Source organism: Haliotis cracherodii, unplaced genomic scaffold (assembly GCF_022045235.1).
Source record: "Haliotis cracherodii isolate W230 unplaced genomic scaffold, xgHalCrac1.p SCAF_8, whole genome shotgun sequence".
NCBI lineage: Eukaryota > Metazoa > Mollusca > Gastropoda > Lepetellida > Haliotidae > Haliotis > Haliotis cracherodii.
In genome coordinates, this window is record NW_027266341.1 from 41603710 (window position 1) to 41620904 (window position 17195).

At 38.4% G+C, this 17195-nt stretch overlaps 1 protein-coding gene across 1 annotated transcript in view; it reads left to right on the forward strand.

Annotated features, from left to right (window-relative positions):
- LOC139449468 (von Willebrand factor A domain-containing protein 3B-like) overlaps positions 1-17195 on the forward strand; it is a 521695-nt gene that overhangs the window by 468064 nt on the left and 36436 nt on the right. The window contains exons 29-30 of the mRNA XM_071230886.1: positions 3548-3719; positions 12099-12209. Of these exons, the coding sequence (XP_071086987.1) occupies positions 3548-3719; positions 12099-12209 (283 nt within the window). The remainder of the gene's footprint in view (positions 1-3547; positions 3720-12098; positions 12210-17195) is intronic.

Sequence of the window (17195 nt, forward strand, 5' to 3'; positions counted from 1 at the left end):
TACTGTTTCTTGTGATAGATAAGGTTCATCTCATCTGGATGGTAAACTTTTCGCACACCCAACTGGAAGGATAAACATACTCTCCAGTTCTCTATTGACAACAGAGAAGATTCTAGTTTTCAGCAATGCCTTGAGGAAAAGGCAAGCCTACCTCTAGAGTTTGATATTGATTACTCACTAGTTCCTATTGTTCAACACAATCCTATCGATCTGGTTTTATCTATGGACATCAATTCAATGCTACCAAATTTCAGCATAGTGCCTACTCCAGGAGCAGTGGGATGAAGTCTCCTCATTTATGCCATTCGTTAATCAAAGTAGTAAGGACAGGATACAAGTTACACTACCATCATCGCCCAGCACTTATATTCTGGCCTATAGGCCATCGCTTCAATCTGAAGGAACATACATAAACTACCAGGCAAAAGAAAGTTTTCACTTCAAAAATAGTTGTATAAAAAGCAAAAAAGCTGGCAGAAAAAATTCACCCAAATGCAACATGACCACAACCACAACACAGATTTTCGAACGCAGCTTTCCAAATCATGCATTGTTGAAAACGTGCAAAACGTGATTTTGAGACATTGGTCCAAATGCACATGTGTGATTGTGGCATAAATACCGACGTTGGACAGAGCAGGCATCCAGTAAGCAAAAAACCAACAAGAATATGCCCAGACTTACAAAAGCGCGATCGGTATGGCCAATATGGGGGCTACTCAATGTCAGATAGCCTGAACCTTTAACTGCTCCCAGACCACCATCAGCAAGTTGATAATCCGCTACCAACAGACAGGACAAACTCAAGACCGCCCAAGATCGGGAAGACCAAGAGTGACAACACCGTCCGAAGACCGCTACATCCGGCAGATTCACCTCCGAAACAGATGTGTGACGGCGACATCAACGGCGGCAACAGCACTAGGGCATGCCATCAGAACACTTCGTACGGCTGGTATATAGGTCTAACGACCCTTCCTTGGAATGGACTTGACCCGTCTACACCGTCAACGCAGACTGCAATGGGCACGTGACGTGACTGGGCGAGAGTGCTCTTTACAGATGAAAATCGGTTCTGTCTGTTCAGGAATGATGGCAGAGTTCAAGTTTTTCGACAAAGGGGAGAGGGACTGGCGCAAAACTGCATTAGAGAAGTTAACTTGTTTGGAGGTGGAGGCGTCATGGTATGGAGTGGCATTAGTGGCCAGATTACAACACAGCTGGTTATCATCCAAGGAAACCTGAATGCTCAGTGATACAGGGATGAAGTGTTGAGACCTGTTGTGGTGCCCTTTATTCAACATCAGCCAAGAGGATTAATTTTGCAACAAGACAACGCAAGGCCTCACACCGCCCGAATTGTTCAAGACTACCTGAACAACGTTAACGTCAACGTATTGCCCTGGCCACCTTGTTCTCCAGACATGAACCCCATTGAACATCTGTGGGTCCATCTTGATCATCAGCTGAGACAACATGTACCGCCTCCAGTGAACCGACAGGAACTTGAACAGACTCTATTGAACTTATGGAACAGGATTCCTGTTGACTTTATCCGCCAACTGATGACATCAATGAGGAGGCGTGTGTTGGCGTGCATGAATGCCCAGGGTGGTCACACTCGCTATTGATGACGTGTTACCCGACTACTGTATCATTAATGGACTCTTCATGCACTTTTTCAATGGACTCTGATATGTGTAATTTTTAATTTGGACCCCTTGACTCTTTCTTTGTGTATTGCGGAGAATGCAATAATGGCATTACAATGCATCTTCATTCTAATTCATGGAAAATGATTTCTGTTTATAAATTAATCATCATAAATCTCACATATGCCTTTGTTTTTGGTGTTTGGTCAAGTGAAGTCGGTGAAAACTTTCTTTTGCCTGGTAGTTTATATTTCTTGTCAAAAGATCAGTTCGCTCATTGTGAAAAAAACCAAGGGGACATGTGCATGACCATAGACTTCAAATTGCTCAACAGGTATTATCTAGTGTGTCCACTCAGATTTCAGATGGAATTGGTCAAAAAATTCAGAATCAATCTAAAAACATATTCCCATCCATCCAAGTTGCCATCGTTATCTGCGTTTCACGGCCAACAATCACAGATATGAGTTTCTAGTCCTGCCATTTGGAATCTCCATAGCTTTTTACCTATTTATCATCATCCCTACAATTGGGTTTTCTCATCTATGTCATGATACATAGACGAATATCTCTCAGCAGACCAGTCCAACTTCAACGAAACTCCATCCTCCGGATTCAGTTTTTAACTTACCTGGTACATCCAACCAAATCCAGGACATGGGAGCCAGATTCCAACTTCACTGAGGCATTCTAGGACCACCAAAGGACATATGTCAAGGCCATGAACGTGATTGCGCAAGCATTTAAATTGGCCAACTGCAATCTTAACGATGGTGGTTGTCATGCCAAGGGCTTCTTATCCCTCCATATGATCTTACCTACAGGGAAAGACTGCAATTAAGTCCTATGCAGACTTGGCTTAACTCCAATGTTATGACAGGTATTCCCCCCTTGTGAACCCTGCTCCAGTCCATCGTCTTTACCCAGATGCATCAGCCACAGGCTGGGGTGCACACATGGATGAAGCCACTGCCCAGGGAATATGGTCAGAGTAGGGACAAGACACTCCACATCAATTGTCTTGAGATGAAGGTTTTCAAGACCTAGAGACACCACTTACATCAATTGTCAGTTTTAGTTCATCTTCCTGACACAAGGGCATTAACTGACCATAAAAGTCAAGGTTGGAATTTCCAGGCTCGGTCTTTAGTGACGTTTTAATGAAGATTGTTACACCATTATCCAGCATGATCAGAATTTTACATGGAAAAGTCCCTAAATGCAATAAACTAGAAGTTGCTATTCATAAATGTGTATGTTTTCTTGTAAAATCATCAACTTTTAGAATGCCACTCAAACAGTTGGTTACTTTTTCCATTTCATCTGATTGCTATCTTATAAAGTAAACCTTCCTGAGTATTGTAGTTAATTGTGCATTAAACTTGTGTCAAGAGAGACTGAATTCACAACACCTTGCACATATGTTCTGTCTTAAAAGCTCTGGTTCATGGATCCTAAACCATTTGATGTTTTCGTTGCTCGATAGTTCTATATCGACATAGTCTATATATAGACATCTATAACATTCTGTCTCAATTGATTTTATTCACAGTACAACTCTTTCCTTGTCATTGAAAATATCACTGCATACAAGTTCAAGTCACAATGCAGTTCTGTTAACTCTTAATGATTCAAGGATTCATTGTTAAAGGTAAACTAAAGTACCTTGGCAGTAGTATTACTTAAAAACATCTCCATTGAGCAGATACATTGAAACTTGAATGTTTTCCCTTTCTACTGCAGACATCTTTGAAATTGGAAACAAAATAGTTATATATGCATTTGGTTGAACAAGATCATAAAACTCGAGTCAGACAATATATGTTTAATATTGTTTAATCTTTAGGAAATCAGTTTGTTGCAAGCAGTTTGTTTCTTCTATGAATGAATTATAGGCACAAAGATTGCTGAATGCACATCACCATCATAATGAAGAGTCTGTCTCTGATTTGGGAGAGATGTCAAATGCTACTAAAGCCAAGGACTTGACAGGTGCTGTTGCTCTTACATCTCCCTCTGATGAAGACCAGCATTCCAGTTTGATGCCGGTAAAGACACAGTACAAAGGTAAGACCTGACACAAATAATAAAATAAATGTTATATCCGTGCACCAACTTACACATATTAAGAAATAAGTTATATCCATGCACCAACTGACACGTATTTTAAGAAATGAGGTTTGTTCATGCACCAACTGACACATATTAAGAAATGAGGTTTGTTCATGCACCAACTGATAACTATATTAAGAAATAAGTTATATTCATGCACCAACTGACACACATATTAAGAAATGAGGTTTGTTCATGCACCAACTGACACATATTAAGAAATGAGGTTTGTTCATGCACCAACTGACACATATTAAGAAATAAGTTATATCCGTGCACCAACTGACACATATATTAAGAAATGAGGTTTGTTCATGCACCAACTGACACACATATTAAGAAATAAGTTATATCCGTGCACCAACTGACACATATTAAGAAATGGGGTTTGTTCATGCACCAACTGACACATATTAAGAAATAAGTTATATCCGTGCACCAACTGACACTTATATTAAGAAATAAGTTATATCCGTGCACCAACTGACACATATTTTAAGAAATGAGGTATGTCCGTGCACCAACTGACACATATTTTAAGAAATGAGGTTTGTTCATGCACCAACTGACACATATTTTAAGAAATGAGGTATGTCCGTGCACCAACTGACACATATATTAAGAAATGAGGTTTGTTCATGCACCAACTGACACACATATTAAGAAATAAGTTATATCCGTGCACCAACTGACACTTATATTAAGAAATGAGGTTTGTTCATGCACCAACTGACACATATATTAAGAAATAAGTTATATCCGTGCACCAACTGATACATATATTAAGAAATGAGGTTTGTTCATGCACCAACTGACACACATATTAAGAAATAAGTTATATCAGTGCACCAACTGACACTTATATTAAGAAATAAGTTATATCAGTGCACCAACTGACACATATATTAAGAAATGAGGTTTGTTCATGCACCAACTGACACATATATTAAGAAATAAGTTATATCCGTGCACCAACTGACACATATTTTAAGAAATGAGGTTTGTACATGCACCAACTGACACATATATTAAGAAATAAGTTATATCCGTGCACCAACTGACACATATATTAAGAAAAGAGGTTTGTTCATGCACCAACTGACACATATTAAGAAATGAGGTTTGTTCATGCACCAACTGACACATATTAAGAAATGAGGTTTGTTCATGCACCAACTGACACATATGAAATCACTAAAGCCTGTAAAAGGCGCTCAGTGACAGTAGAACTAAAAAAATGGATGACTAAAGGTCTGATGATTTACTGTGATGCTTTGCGTTGTGTTCTCCCTGTGCAGTATTCTTTTGTTTCTATGTTCTAGGAGGCTCCTGACAAACCTATTTAATCCCTACTCTATTTTTCCCCAACCCATATCTCCTAATCTAACATCCCATTTATCCCAACGAAAGCAGTATAAGAAATAATATATGGTCCTGATTCAGGGCGAGCGAGTCGACTCTTCCTTACCAGATACTGGTGAGTGACAACTGATGGTTCCCTACCCAGGGTAGGCTTACAAAGCCAACACACTGACCATGTGACCAGGAAAACAGACACAGCCAATGAACACGCTCCTTACATCTGGGCTCTCCCAATCATGGCTTCCACCTAGCCGAGCATGCAAGGAGACATCGTCACATCTTCCCACCCACTACGCCAGTGTGGGCATGCATAAGCTACTACAATAAGGACTACAAAGATAGGTACAACGTCAGCCGTTCAACTCCCCTTAAACTAACCCACCCACTACGTTCCTAAATATATCAAACCTGTGAAGATCCCGGGGTAGAATAGGTCTTCAGCAACCCATGCTTGTCGTAAAAGGCGACCAACGGGATCGGGTGTTCAGGCTCGCTGACTTGGTTGATGCATGTCATCGATCCCAATTGCACAGATCGATGCTCATTATGACCGCTGTCATATAGCTGGAATTTTGCTGAGTGCGGCGTAAAACAACAAACCAACCAACCAACCTTAATATAACAATTTACCCACAATAATCCCCAGTCGACCACTTTATCCCCCCCCCGTTAAAGTAAAAAAGTTACCCTTTTTGCCCACACAACAAATACAAAAGCAAAACAAGTGTAGATAAATCAACAAGTGTAAATATATAGAAAAACCTGCAGGGGATATCAAAAATAAATAGCAAAATAAACAACACAAACATTAAATCTGAAAAAAATGTGAACGGATATGCATGACACGATACTTAATTGCTGGAAAAGTTCACCAATGCTTGTTGGTCCTCCTCCTGAGCCTCATGGAGCTTGGGCTGCTTGGTTCCGGACCTGTCTTCAAGGACCTGGAACAGGGCCTCTCCGGGTAAGAAGACACTCTCCTGGATCCTTGAAGTTTTGCAGCCAAATCAAAGAGGCATGATCATTGCGCAAAAAACAAACTTTCTGCCATATAGAAAGTGTCTAAAGTGCTTAAGGAATGTTACTACTGCCAGAAGCTCATGTTTGGTTGTGCAATAGTTGCATTGTGACTGTCCCGGATTACAATTTGTATACAAAAGAACTTTTTCATCTCCTTCCTGCACCTGAGACAATACTGCACCTGAGACAATACTGCACCTGTACCGAACCTGCTAGCATCCGTATCAAGCACATAAAGTACTTCGTCTTGAGGAAAGCAAGTACTGGAGCAGTTATGAGACATTGCTTTAACTGATCAAAGGCCTTCTCACAATCCTTAGTCCATTCAAATAGGATATCCTTTCGAGTGAGCTGCACCATAGGAGAACCGATATCCGATAAGTTTGGTACAAACTGCCTATAATAACCTACAAGACCTAAAAAACTGTGAATATCTGACCAGGTTTCCGGTCAAGGCCAGCTTTTGACAGCTTCTACCTTTTCTGGACTACATCTAAGACCATTTGCTGAGACTATGTGTCCTAGAAAAGCAACTTCATATCGAAGAGCGTACACTTTTTTGGTTCTAGTTTCAAATTAGCCTGTTGAAACTGAATGAAAACCAACCTAATATTGTTTAAAGCAGACTGAAAATTTGACCCAAAAACGATGAAATCGTCCAGCTAACAGACACTTTTTGCACTTTAATTTTCCCAGTACCCTGTCCATTAATCTTTCGAAAAGTAGCTGGAGCGTCAGTGACCCCAAACAGCATGACATTGAACTGATGGAGTCCTACATGAGTAGCGAAAGCGGTTTTATGCATATCCTTCGGATCCATTTTGACTTGCCAATATCCGCTAGCTAAGTCAAGGGTGCTAAACCAATGGCTACTTGCCTGGCAAATATTCCTGCAACTACCAAGATGGACGTGATATTCCAGGGAAGTTAAAGGCAGGATGGTATCCACAGAATGGACATCTTTGCCTGGATCACGTCAATGTGGGACACGCCGGATATGGACTTGTTTGAAATTGACCTGAACCATCAGTTTCCCACTTATGTCAGCACAGTACCAGATCTGATGGCATTCTGGATCAACACCCTGTTGATAGACTGGACTGGCCTTTTTGCCTACGCGTCTCCTCTCTGGGCCCTCCTCGACAAGGTGATCCAGAAGATAGTGCCAACAGACTGATCTCTCCAATCTTGGCCAGCCAAACATGGTTTTCAAAACTCTTGTCTCAACTGAAGGATGATTTGCTACAATGGCCACTTTGTTGGGATCTCCTGCACCAATACAGGTCGGACATACTGTTTGACAATTTTCACAGCCTTCATCTAACCACCTAACATCATCTCGATGAAGACACAAGCCCCTGGATTTTCTGAATCGACTGTTGCTGGATCAACAAGAGATCATTATCCTCACACACTTGCGATGATATTTGGTTTGTTTGATTAATTTGCCCAGTGGAGAAGATGTATCTGATTAGGGGATGCCCAAGTCATCATCATGTGGTTGCCGATTTTTAGCTACATCTCAGACGAGATAATTAATTCTGCCATGGTATGATTGCAAGATATAGATCTGCTCATCATTCTGTTCTTCAACATGATGGATCAGCCATTGGCAACCACCCAGTATTTAACAAACTCTTCTTGGAACGCATTTGCATTCCTAGGATATCCCTGAAACAGTATGTTATCGGTGGTCCTTTCTGCTCAACTTGCTGCACCATCAGAGCCCCTTGCAAATGACACATTGCTCCAAATATCAAAGAAGACTGCTTTCCTATTAGCCATGGTGACAGCGGCTAGAGTTTCTGAACTGCACGTCTTGGACTTCTCAAGACTTAGTCTATCTATCACTTTATGTTTTCTGTGACTTTGTGGCCAAGAATCAGTCTGCCTTCAAGCCACCAGCACTACACTATACCTGCACTTGGACCTATGGTAGATCATCCAGACCGCTCTCTAATCCTTGATCTGAAATTCTATCTGGCTGCTGGCTGAAAAATATTATTTATTTCATGCAAGACCCTGTCCGACCGAGATATCATTAAATCCACTGTTGCAGGCTAGCTTAATTCCTCTATTGTCTCTAGCTAACAGCAAGCACAGATCCAAACTCTGGGTACCAGTCTAGCATCAATCAAAGACTTCGGTTTCCATAGAACAGGCTTTTCCAGGTTGTCGGAGGAGTTCTCAAACCACCTTTACTCACTTTAATGAACAACGTACGGCCAGGGTGTATGTTCAGGGTGTCTACTCATTCGGCCCATTGTCACTACTAAAGCTGTTGTCAGGCCATAGTTTTTCCAGAAACTACAAGCAGTGAAAACACCTTTTTCCTCATTAGCTCTTGAGTGCTATATATTGTATGGTATTGCATGTATCATGGATTGACCGGAAGCGAAGTCACAGTCGGAAGAGAATCAGGACAGAAGTGATATAATAACTGGAAGTGATAAAGTTAGAACTGGAAGTGACGTCAACCAGAATGTGTTAAACCAGAAAAGATGTCAAAACCGGAAGGAATACTACCAGAAGAGACATCAGAACCAATATTTACTAAGTAATGATGTCTTTGAAGGATTAAAAGACAATTAATAAGAATATCAGCAATATAACAGTAAGTCAAAACAATTCTACTGCACAGTTTTCAAGTACAGTGGTCCCTCGACTTAACGCTCCTCGATGTACCACTACTCCAGATGCACCGCGGGGTAAACCATGGCTCCCAAAAATGCATGAAGAATTTTCCCCTAAAAGCGCGTTAAAGCAAATAAAGTTACAAATAAACTGATGAAATTTAATTCCAAGTCGATGTACACGTGTGTGTATTTGTAAAACAATTACGTTCATTGTATCCGGCTGAATGTGATCGAAACCATTCTGCCTTTTGTTCCGGTTGTGAAAAAACATATTGTACACAGATCTGGCATTAAACTGGCATTTTTGAGGTGAAGAGTTGGAAGTCATCTCCTTAGGATCTGAACCAGTCTCAAAGATAATGTAATGTGAGTCTACTTGATGTACTGTCAACTATATAGGGAGTGTACAAGAGGCAAAACCTGCCTACCCTAGTCTCTGGTATATAGTCTGGCAATGATGTAATAGAGGTAGAGGATTCGTAAGAATTATCAAAACAATAGTTCTCATTGTTAATCATTCTAAGAATACCACCTCTATCACGTAAGATGTTCTCTCCCAACTCCTCAATCATATATATATCTAGTTGTGTGATGTTTGGAAAGAAGTGAGGATTTTCCCACTTTGGTGCATGGAAGTGCTGTTGTATGATATTGCTACTGCAGGTACAACTAGTTTGCTGTAGTATGATAATGCTATTGCAGGTACAACTAGTTTTGTATACTGGTAGTTGAGAGTGAAGAGGATTTCTGTTGAAAATCTGAAAGTTTACTTTTAGTGTGATTGCAACCTAAATACAGAATTTATGGCAATGATATAATAGAGGTAATATTCTTAAAATTTGTTAGAATTAGGAGATAGACATACTGTGTTTTCAATGTAGAGCTAGGTTACCTGTAGATGTTAAATTTAGCATGGATAAATCTACAGGTAACCTAGCTCTACATTGAAAACACAATATGTTTATCTTCATTCTTCCATGAATAAATAAAACACGAACTCTTTGGTGTCAGCAAATGTATTGTATGAAGCGGTGTGTTGAGTCCAGTGTTTTGAGTAGGTTATCAATCTGAATTACAGAATCACCGACAACAGCCTGTAAAGAAAATAGGGCACTGTATTTACTCAAGCAGTTTGTTTACTCCGTAATACTTCACTCAAACTCATGACTCAAAGCATATAAGCACGGCAACTTGTTAAGCTTACATAAAGAAGTCATCCCTAAAGAAAACCTAAGCAAGCTTTGCAAAGACTTCGTTCTACACCGCAAGTCACCATTATGACATCATATTGCTCATTGTGATGCAAAATATAAGACGTCACAGTCGTATATAGAAAAGCACCAAATTCCAAGCTCTCTTGTCTCCAAAACATAAATACATTCTCTCTGTACATTTATATTGTTTTCTGCACGAAATGTATTGCCACACATCCTTTGAATATTGTAGAAACTGCATCTGTGCATTTTGTAACCTGTAATTGTAGATGTAGCCTCTGATTGACCAATCAGAATCGAGTAATTTCCAAATTCATGGTAGAATATTATTCCAGAAATAAAACATGGCTGCATTTCTTCTGGTACAACATCGGTAACAGAAACCTGTCTTACCGGAAAGCATGGTTTAAGGGGAGGAGTAACAGTGCATGCTCGGCTTTATGTAACAAAGTAAGATGATTCAACTAAAGTGTATGTAAAATACTTCCTCTCTTGGTTGGTTGGTTTGTTGTTTGGTTTGTTGTTTAACGCTGCACTCAGCAATATTTCAGCTATATGTAAATAATCCAGTCTGGAACAGACAATCCAGTGTTTAATATCATGAGCATCGATCCATGCAATATGGGATCGATGACATGTATCAACCAAGTCAGCGAGTCTGACCACCCAATCCTGTTAGTCGCCTCTTACCACAAGCAAAGTCGCCTTTATGGCAAGCATGGGTATTGTACCCCGGATCTTCACGGGTCTCCTCTCTGGGACAATTTTGATAAATGAAACCGACTCAAGTTTACCTTCTAACAGACTGGAGAACAATCACCTAAAGATATCTCCCAGAGTTTGTTGCCAAAAATCAGTCAACTACTCTCAGATCAATGAGACACAGATACACGATTCCTGCAGTGGTTCCAACCCAGATCGCTTCCTTTGACCTTTTGCACATCTTAGCTTCTGAGTGTATGCTACATAAAGGGAAATAGCTGAATCAAGCCTAAAGTCACAAGTGATGATGAGACCAGAAATGACGTCAATACCACAAGTGATATCATAGAATGATGTTATATAATGATATAAGTACAATAAGACTGAAAGTTATGCCAGAAACTTCAAATGATGGTCTGAGAGATGGGTTTTGAACATATAATGACATCATTAACAGCAAATACAACAGTAATTCCAGTGAAGGTACCACATGATATCCACTGAGCTTTTAAGTCCTCTTGAGATGATTCAATAGTTAGTTTTTCCTCTTAGGACTTGGAAAGGACTACTTATGGATGTTATCACAAGCTATGTAGGTCTACTGTCAACTGTACTGGGAGTCTTCTAGAGGCAGAGCCCGCCTATCATTCTGGCAATGATGTAAAAAAAGGTAGAGGATCTTAAGAATTAAATGAACAATAGTAATCATTGTTAATAATTCTAAGAAAACTACCTCTTTCACATGAGAAGTACTCCCTCCCACATCCCCTTTTATCTGCCTCTAGTTGGCAGATGTTTTGAGAAAAGTGAGGTTTTCCAGCACACAGAAGGGCTACAAGCTGTTTCATACTTCTGTGTTGACAACTATAGTTATGTATAGTTGACAGTAAGGACTTCTGTTGAAAATCTGAAAATTAGTTATAGTGTCATTGCAGTCAAAATACAAGAATATGGAAATGATTTGATAGAGGTAGTAGTCCCCTATAGTGTTTGATTTGACTGTATGTGTAGAGCGGCTCAAAATCACATATCAGTCAATGAAAACGTTTGTCACACATCGCTGCACCTCTACACCGGTACCTGTAGGCCACACCCCAAATAAGTTTGTTTCGGAAGACAACCACAGAGCGTCTGACTTCATCACTTTCACTTGGACATTTAAATACTTTCTACAAAGATTATGAATTTGTCTCTCTTGGAAATTGACTTAATATATCTAGAAAAATTCATATTCACAACAAAATCGTGATCATTATTTTCAGTTTACTTCAACATATTTCATCAGGTGATAGATAAAGGAAAACTGCCTATTTTTGTTTATTGGTTGTGTAATACTGTTTGATAAATTGCTCTTTTTGTCTTTGGAAGAAGATAATGATGAATTTGTCAATATTTCACAGACACCAAACACAAATCTCTCGCTCTTCTGGAGATGAGGAAGTCCTTACCTCCTGTCAAAGACAGAGAAGAAGTCCTAGCAAGATGGACGGATGAGGGTTGGTACTACAGAGGTGAGTAGGATACAGCCCGTTAGTTCCATAAGTAAAGAGTGCAAAACTGCCTTTCTAATATAACATATTGCATTCAGTTGAAGTTTCTACTCCTCTTTCTTTTTTCTCCAAGTAGATAAAAATATTTTCATCTACAATAAGGAAGATACTCAGCAATAGAAAACAAATGAATTATGGCTTTTAAGCATATGAGAGACAGTGTGGTAGTCTAGTGGTTAAAACTTTCGCTCATACCCGGGTTGAATTCTTGCTGTGATATTGCTGGAATATTTCTTACAAAGGAAAATAAACATATTTACTCATTCTCATTCAATTAAATTGTTCAATTTAATTCAATTCAAAGTTTATTTCAGAAGAAAGGCCATTGGCCCACATACAATTAATTACAAAAATCAATTTTGAGACAGATGTGCGTTTTGTCTAACAAATAGAGAGTTGTAAATAAACTTTGCACAATTTATCAACATCAATTGCTTATTGCATGACACTATAGAGTACAATTTTCTTAAACATGGGTTATGGGTTAGTATTTTGGGAATAATGTGTTTCTTAAATGCTTATGATATGGACATACTAACATGAAATGGAACTCATCTTTGAGAATATTCCACACCACAGCGTCTACCAACATTTTTCATCAAGGGTAGCTCACCAGATCATAACAGAAACGATCGTATCGTTCAAAAGTAACCTAAATTCTTTATAGAATATTGATTTACGAGATTCGCAAACTTTACTATACCATTCTTGTTGACAACAATCTTTCAGTATTTATACAAAGGTATCAATAAATATTTTACAATCACCAACTTCTTGCAAAATCCAAACAAATCCCAATTCATAATCAAATAACATTTTTTTAACATATGTGACCCATGTAATGCGACAGCATCATCTAGAGACTTCAATAGTATATAACATTGATTTGGGTATCTAGTATTAGGTAGATATAATAAATGTAACCAATGTTTGATACACCTTTTATGGTAATCAACATACAATCCATATCTACCACAATCTCCTACGGATGCTGCAATTGTTACATGATTTCCAACACCCAAAACAAACTTACAAAATTTCACATGAAATTTTTCAACTGCTGGCATTTTGTTAAAACCCCACACTTCTGATGAGTACAGCAATATGGGCTTTATTTGCATATCAAAAATCTTAAAATAAGGCTGAGATAGGAATATTCTTAAAACAAATTCTTATTTGCTTCAATGCAAAGAGAGCTTTATTAGCCTTTCTCTTTAAGCATGGATGATGTCTAGAATTTTGGTAAATCCAAACACTGCAAATCTGCTTTTTCCATATGAGGTCCATGACAAGCCCATTCAGAAATATGACTGTTAACCTTGTAGCACCTCATAGGCAGCTTCTTGATAATAACAGTGTAGCGTTTTGAGCCTGCCCCTGCGTGTTGTTGAAATATCGTACAATATATATGGCCTATAGTTATTATCACTTATGTTATCATTAATATGGTTTAATATTTTGTCAGTTAATAAAAGTGAAAAAAAATATTCACAAGAAATGTCTGCTAAAAGAAGAGTCAATTGTACAATTCAGACTTTATCATGAGCATGTGTTTATGAATCACTATCAAATAGTGCTGACACCAGGTGTTCGCTAACAGGTGAGAGTATCCTGCCACAATAGTGCCACCCATCACAGACACACACATGCAGAAGCAAGTCATTTGTTCACCTGAAAAAACACAGGACCATGTGGTACAAGTCAAAACTGGCATTTGTTTCAGACATCATTTTTAACACTAATGCGTCAAATTAGAAATGTCCTTCACATGTCTACCATAACACTTTTGGAAAGCTTTACTGAGTGTTGTAACTTTGATCAAACAACATTTGAGCAAATGTCGTATGACACACTTTGAAATCTTCGAAGAAGGAGCACGCTTGATTGTACCTCAAAAGTTGTAAAATGTCAAAACCAAAGGCTGGAGCTGCTGAAATATTGCTCAACATAAAGGAGAAGTTGACTATTTGAGAGTTGAAGTTGTCATGCTGAATCTTTATGCATAGATCTAAATATAAAACAGACAAGGAAGTCTCACTGGTCTCATTTATTTCTAGTTCAGGAGGGTAAATCAGTTTTAACTGGCTATTTACATTGGATATTTGATGGTTATTTAAAAATATCAGCTGATTGAAATACCTGAATCTCAAGTTAATCATTTGGCCCAATTCCCTTGTTTTGACTTTCCTAATCAAGAAGAAATTCCGATTCATATGAATATAAAGAAACAGATCACCATGGAGGGGAGCACAATTCATGCTGATTTTTAAACTTTGTACACCCTTATTCCATTACGGAAACACTTCATTCCTAGATCCATGGGGCTTTTGTTACAAAACGTGGTGACCACAGATACAGTTACATATCTATCTTCAGAGGTTCAGGACAATTTGTAAAAAATGAAGCAAATGCCATCTGAAGTTTACTGAGAAAACAATATGTGAAATGCTGGACTTCCTCATTGATAACATCTACATCAAATTTGTGGGTAAGACATTCAGGCAAGAAGTAGGCACCCACATGGTCACCAATTTTGGATCTGTTTCTTCATGCTTATGAATCAGAATTTCTGCTCGGATTGGCTAAGTCAAAACAAGGTAATTTTGCCAAGAAGTTTAACTTAAGCCTCAGGTATATAGATGATCTGATATCATTCAATAACAATCAAATAGCCAATTCCCTTCAATTAAATCACCCATCTGAACTAGAAAGACCAGTGAGACCGCCTCATCTGTTTCATATTTAGATCTGAGTGGCAAAACACTCTCCACAAGACTGTGTGACAAGAGGGATGACTTCAACTTTCCAATAGTAAACTTTCCCTTCATGTCGAGCAATATTCCAGCAGCTCCTGTCTTTGGTGTTTACATTTCACAACTTCTGAGATTCAGTCGAGCATGAACTTTCAAATAACGTCCTACGACTCTTGCTTAGAAGTTGTTTGATCAAGGTTTTAACGTTCAAGGCCTCAGTGAAGCTTTCAAAAAGACTAATGATAGACATGTGGAGGACATTTCCAAATTTGACACACCAGTGACAAAAATTATGTCTGATGCAATTCCTTATTTTGAGTTGTACCAAGAAGTTTTTAAAGGGCGTCATATGACTCTTGCTCAGAAGTTGCTTGATGAAGGTTTTAATGTTGAAGACAACATTAAAGCTTACAAAAAGTCTTATGATAGATATGTGGAGGACATTTCAAATTTTGACACATCAGTTACAAAAATGATGTCTGATGCAATTCCCTATTTTAACTTGTACCATATGTTCCTGTTTTACAGGTGAACATTTGACTTGCCTTTGCATGTGTTTGTGATGGTGCTACTGCTGGGGCAGTATACACTCACCTTTTTGTGAACACCTGGTATAATCACTATTTCATAGTGATTCATAAACACATGCTCATGATATAGACAAAATTATGCTATCAACTCTGCTTTATGCAGAGATTCGATTGGATATAGAAAGGGCTTTGTCGCTTTATTTACCTATTGATAACTTATTATTACCTCGCATAGAACTTATCAATCCACCTTGGGTAATGTTTTATCACAGAGAGCAACTTTGAGTAGTCCAATTGTTTTATCCATAGCACGAAGCAGTTGAATAGGCTGTCCTTTTGTTATTCCTGGGAATGTAACACACATATTAAATACATAAATACACTAACTTTTAACTTCAATATGACAAGCACTTATTATAGAAATTAGGGCTGCAACGATACAGGAAGGTCATGATACGATGCGAATCTCGATATTCTGGTCATGGTACGATACGTATCTCGATACGCAACGATAAAAAAAGAGTACTACAGTATTCCAGCATATATTAAATTTCAAGGCTTCTAGCATGTCAGGATTGGACCTTTCATGATTTTGGAACAGTCAAAATTATTTTATAATAATATTAAGACTACTTGTTAAGCTTCAAAGTGGAACTTTCTCTTACCCTCCGTCAAAACATGTCAAATTTCAAAACAACAGGAAACTTCAAGTTCAAACACCAGAAAATAATCAATGCACATCACAGTGTGAATAGTTCAACTTCAGGTTCTTTTTCAGAAAAATTATAATGTCAACAATGTCAGGGGACAGTGATACCCTCTCTTAACGGAGGTGGAGTCATAGGGCGTAGATGACCAACACAACAGTACATGCTCTGCCTACCTAACACGATCTACGATGTATGCTTCAGAGTATGAAAAAGGATTAGAATGATAGTTGTTTATGATTCATAGTTTAAAAAAACATATTTATCGAGTTTTATGAGCTTTTAAAAAAACACATCGTATCTCTTCAGCGAAGTCAGGTGAATATATGGGTATTACAAACCTGGTCAATAAAAATATGAAATTTGATATAAAACATCAACAGACACGATGATTTATCATTAACATTCTACTTCCTGCTGTCCAAGGCATTGTTTTATAAGCAGAGATTAAGATTATCGTGTGTATTGTCTCATAAACTAAGCCGGAAATAGCAACCAGCTGTACACAAGTTTTCTCCCAAACTACCGGTGATTCAGTTAAAAAGTACCCAGTAATATAACTTCAAAGAATTTGGTTGCAATAGTCGGAAGAAATTGTATCTGAAATTTTTGTTTGTTTTATCAGGAATAACATATTTTAATATCGTGTTACTTTATGTGCAACTTTATATATATTTAAAATTATAAGAAGTATAAGCATAGCAGTTTGGTACAGGTGATTGCTATTGCAGACTATTTTTATGTATGGTACAATTTGACCAGTCACTATAGAGAATTCCAGCACTACATGTATTTTGACTGCGCAGAGTTAGCGCTATATTGAAGCGTGCAATAGCCAGGGAACATTGTTCTGGGATGGGCATTCCGTATCGTGGCATATCGATAAATAGGCCCACGTTGAATCCTTGGTCAAGTATCGCGATGCATCGGAATATCGCTGTATCGTTTCACCCTTAA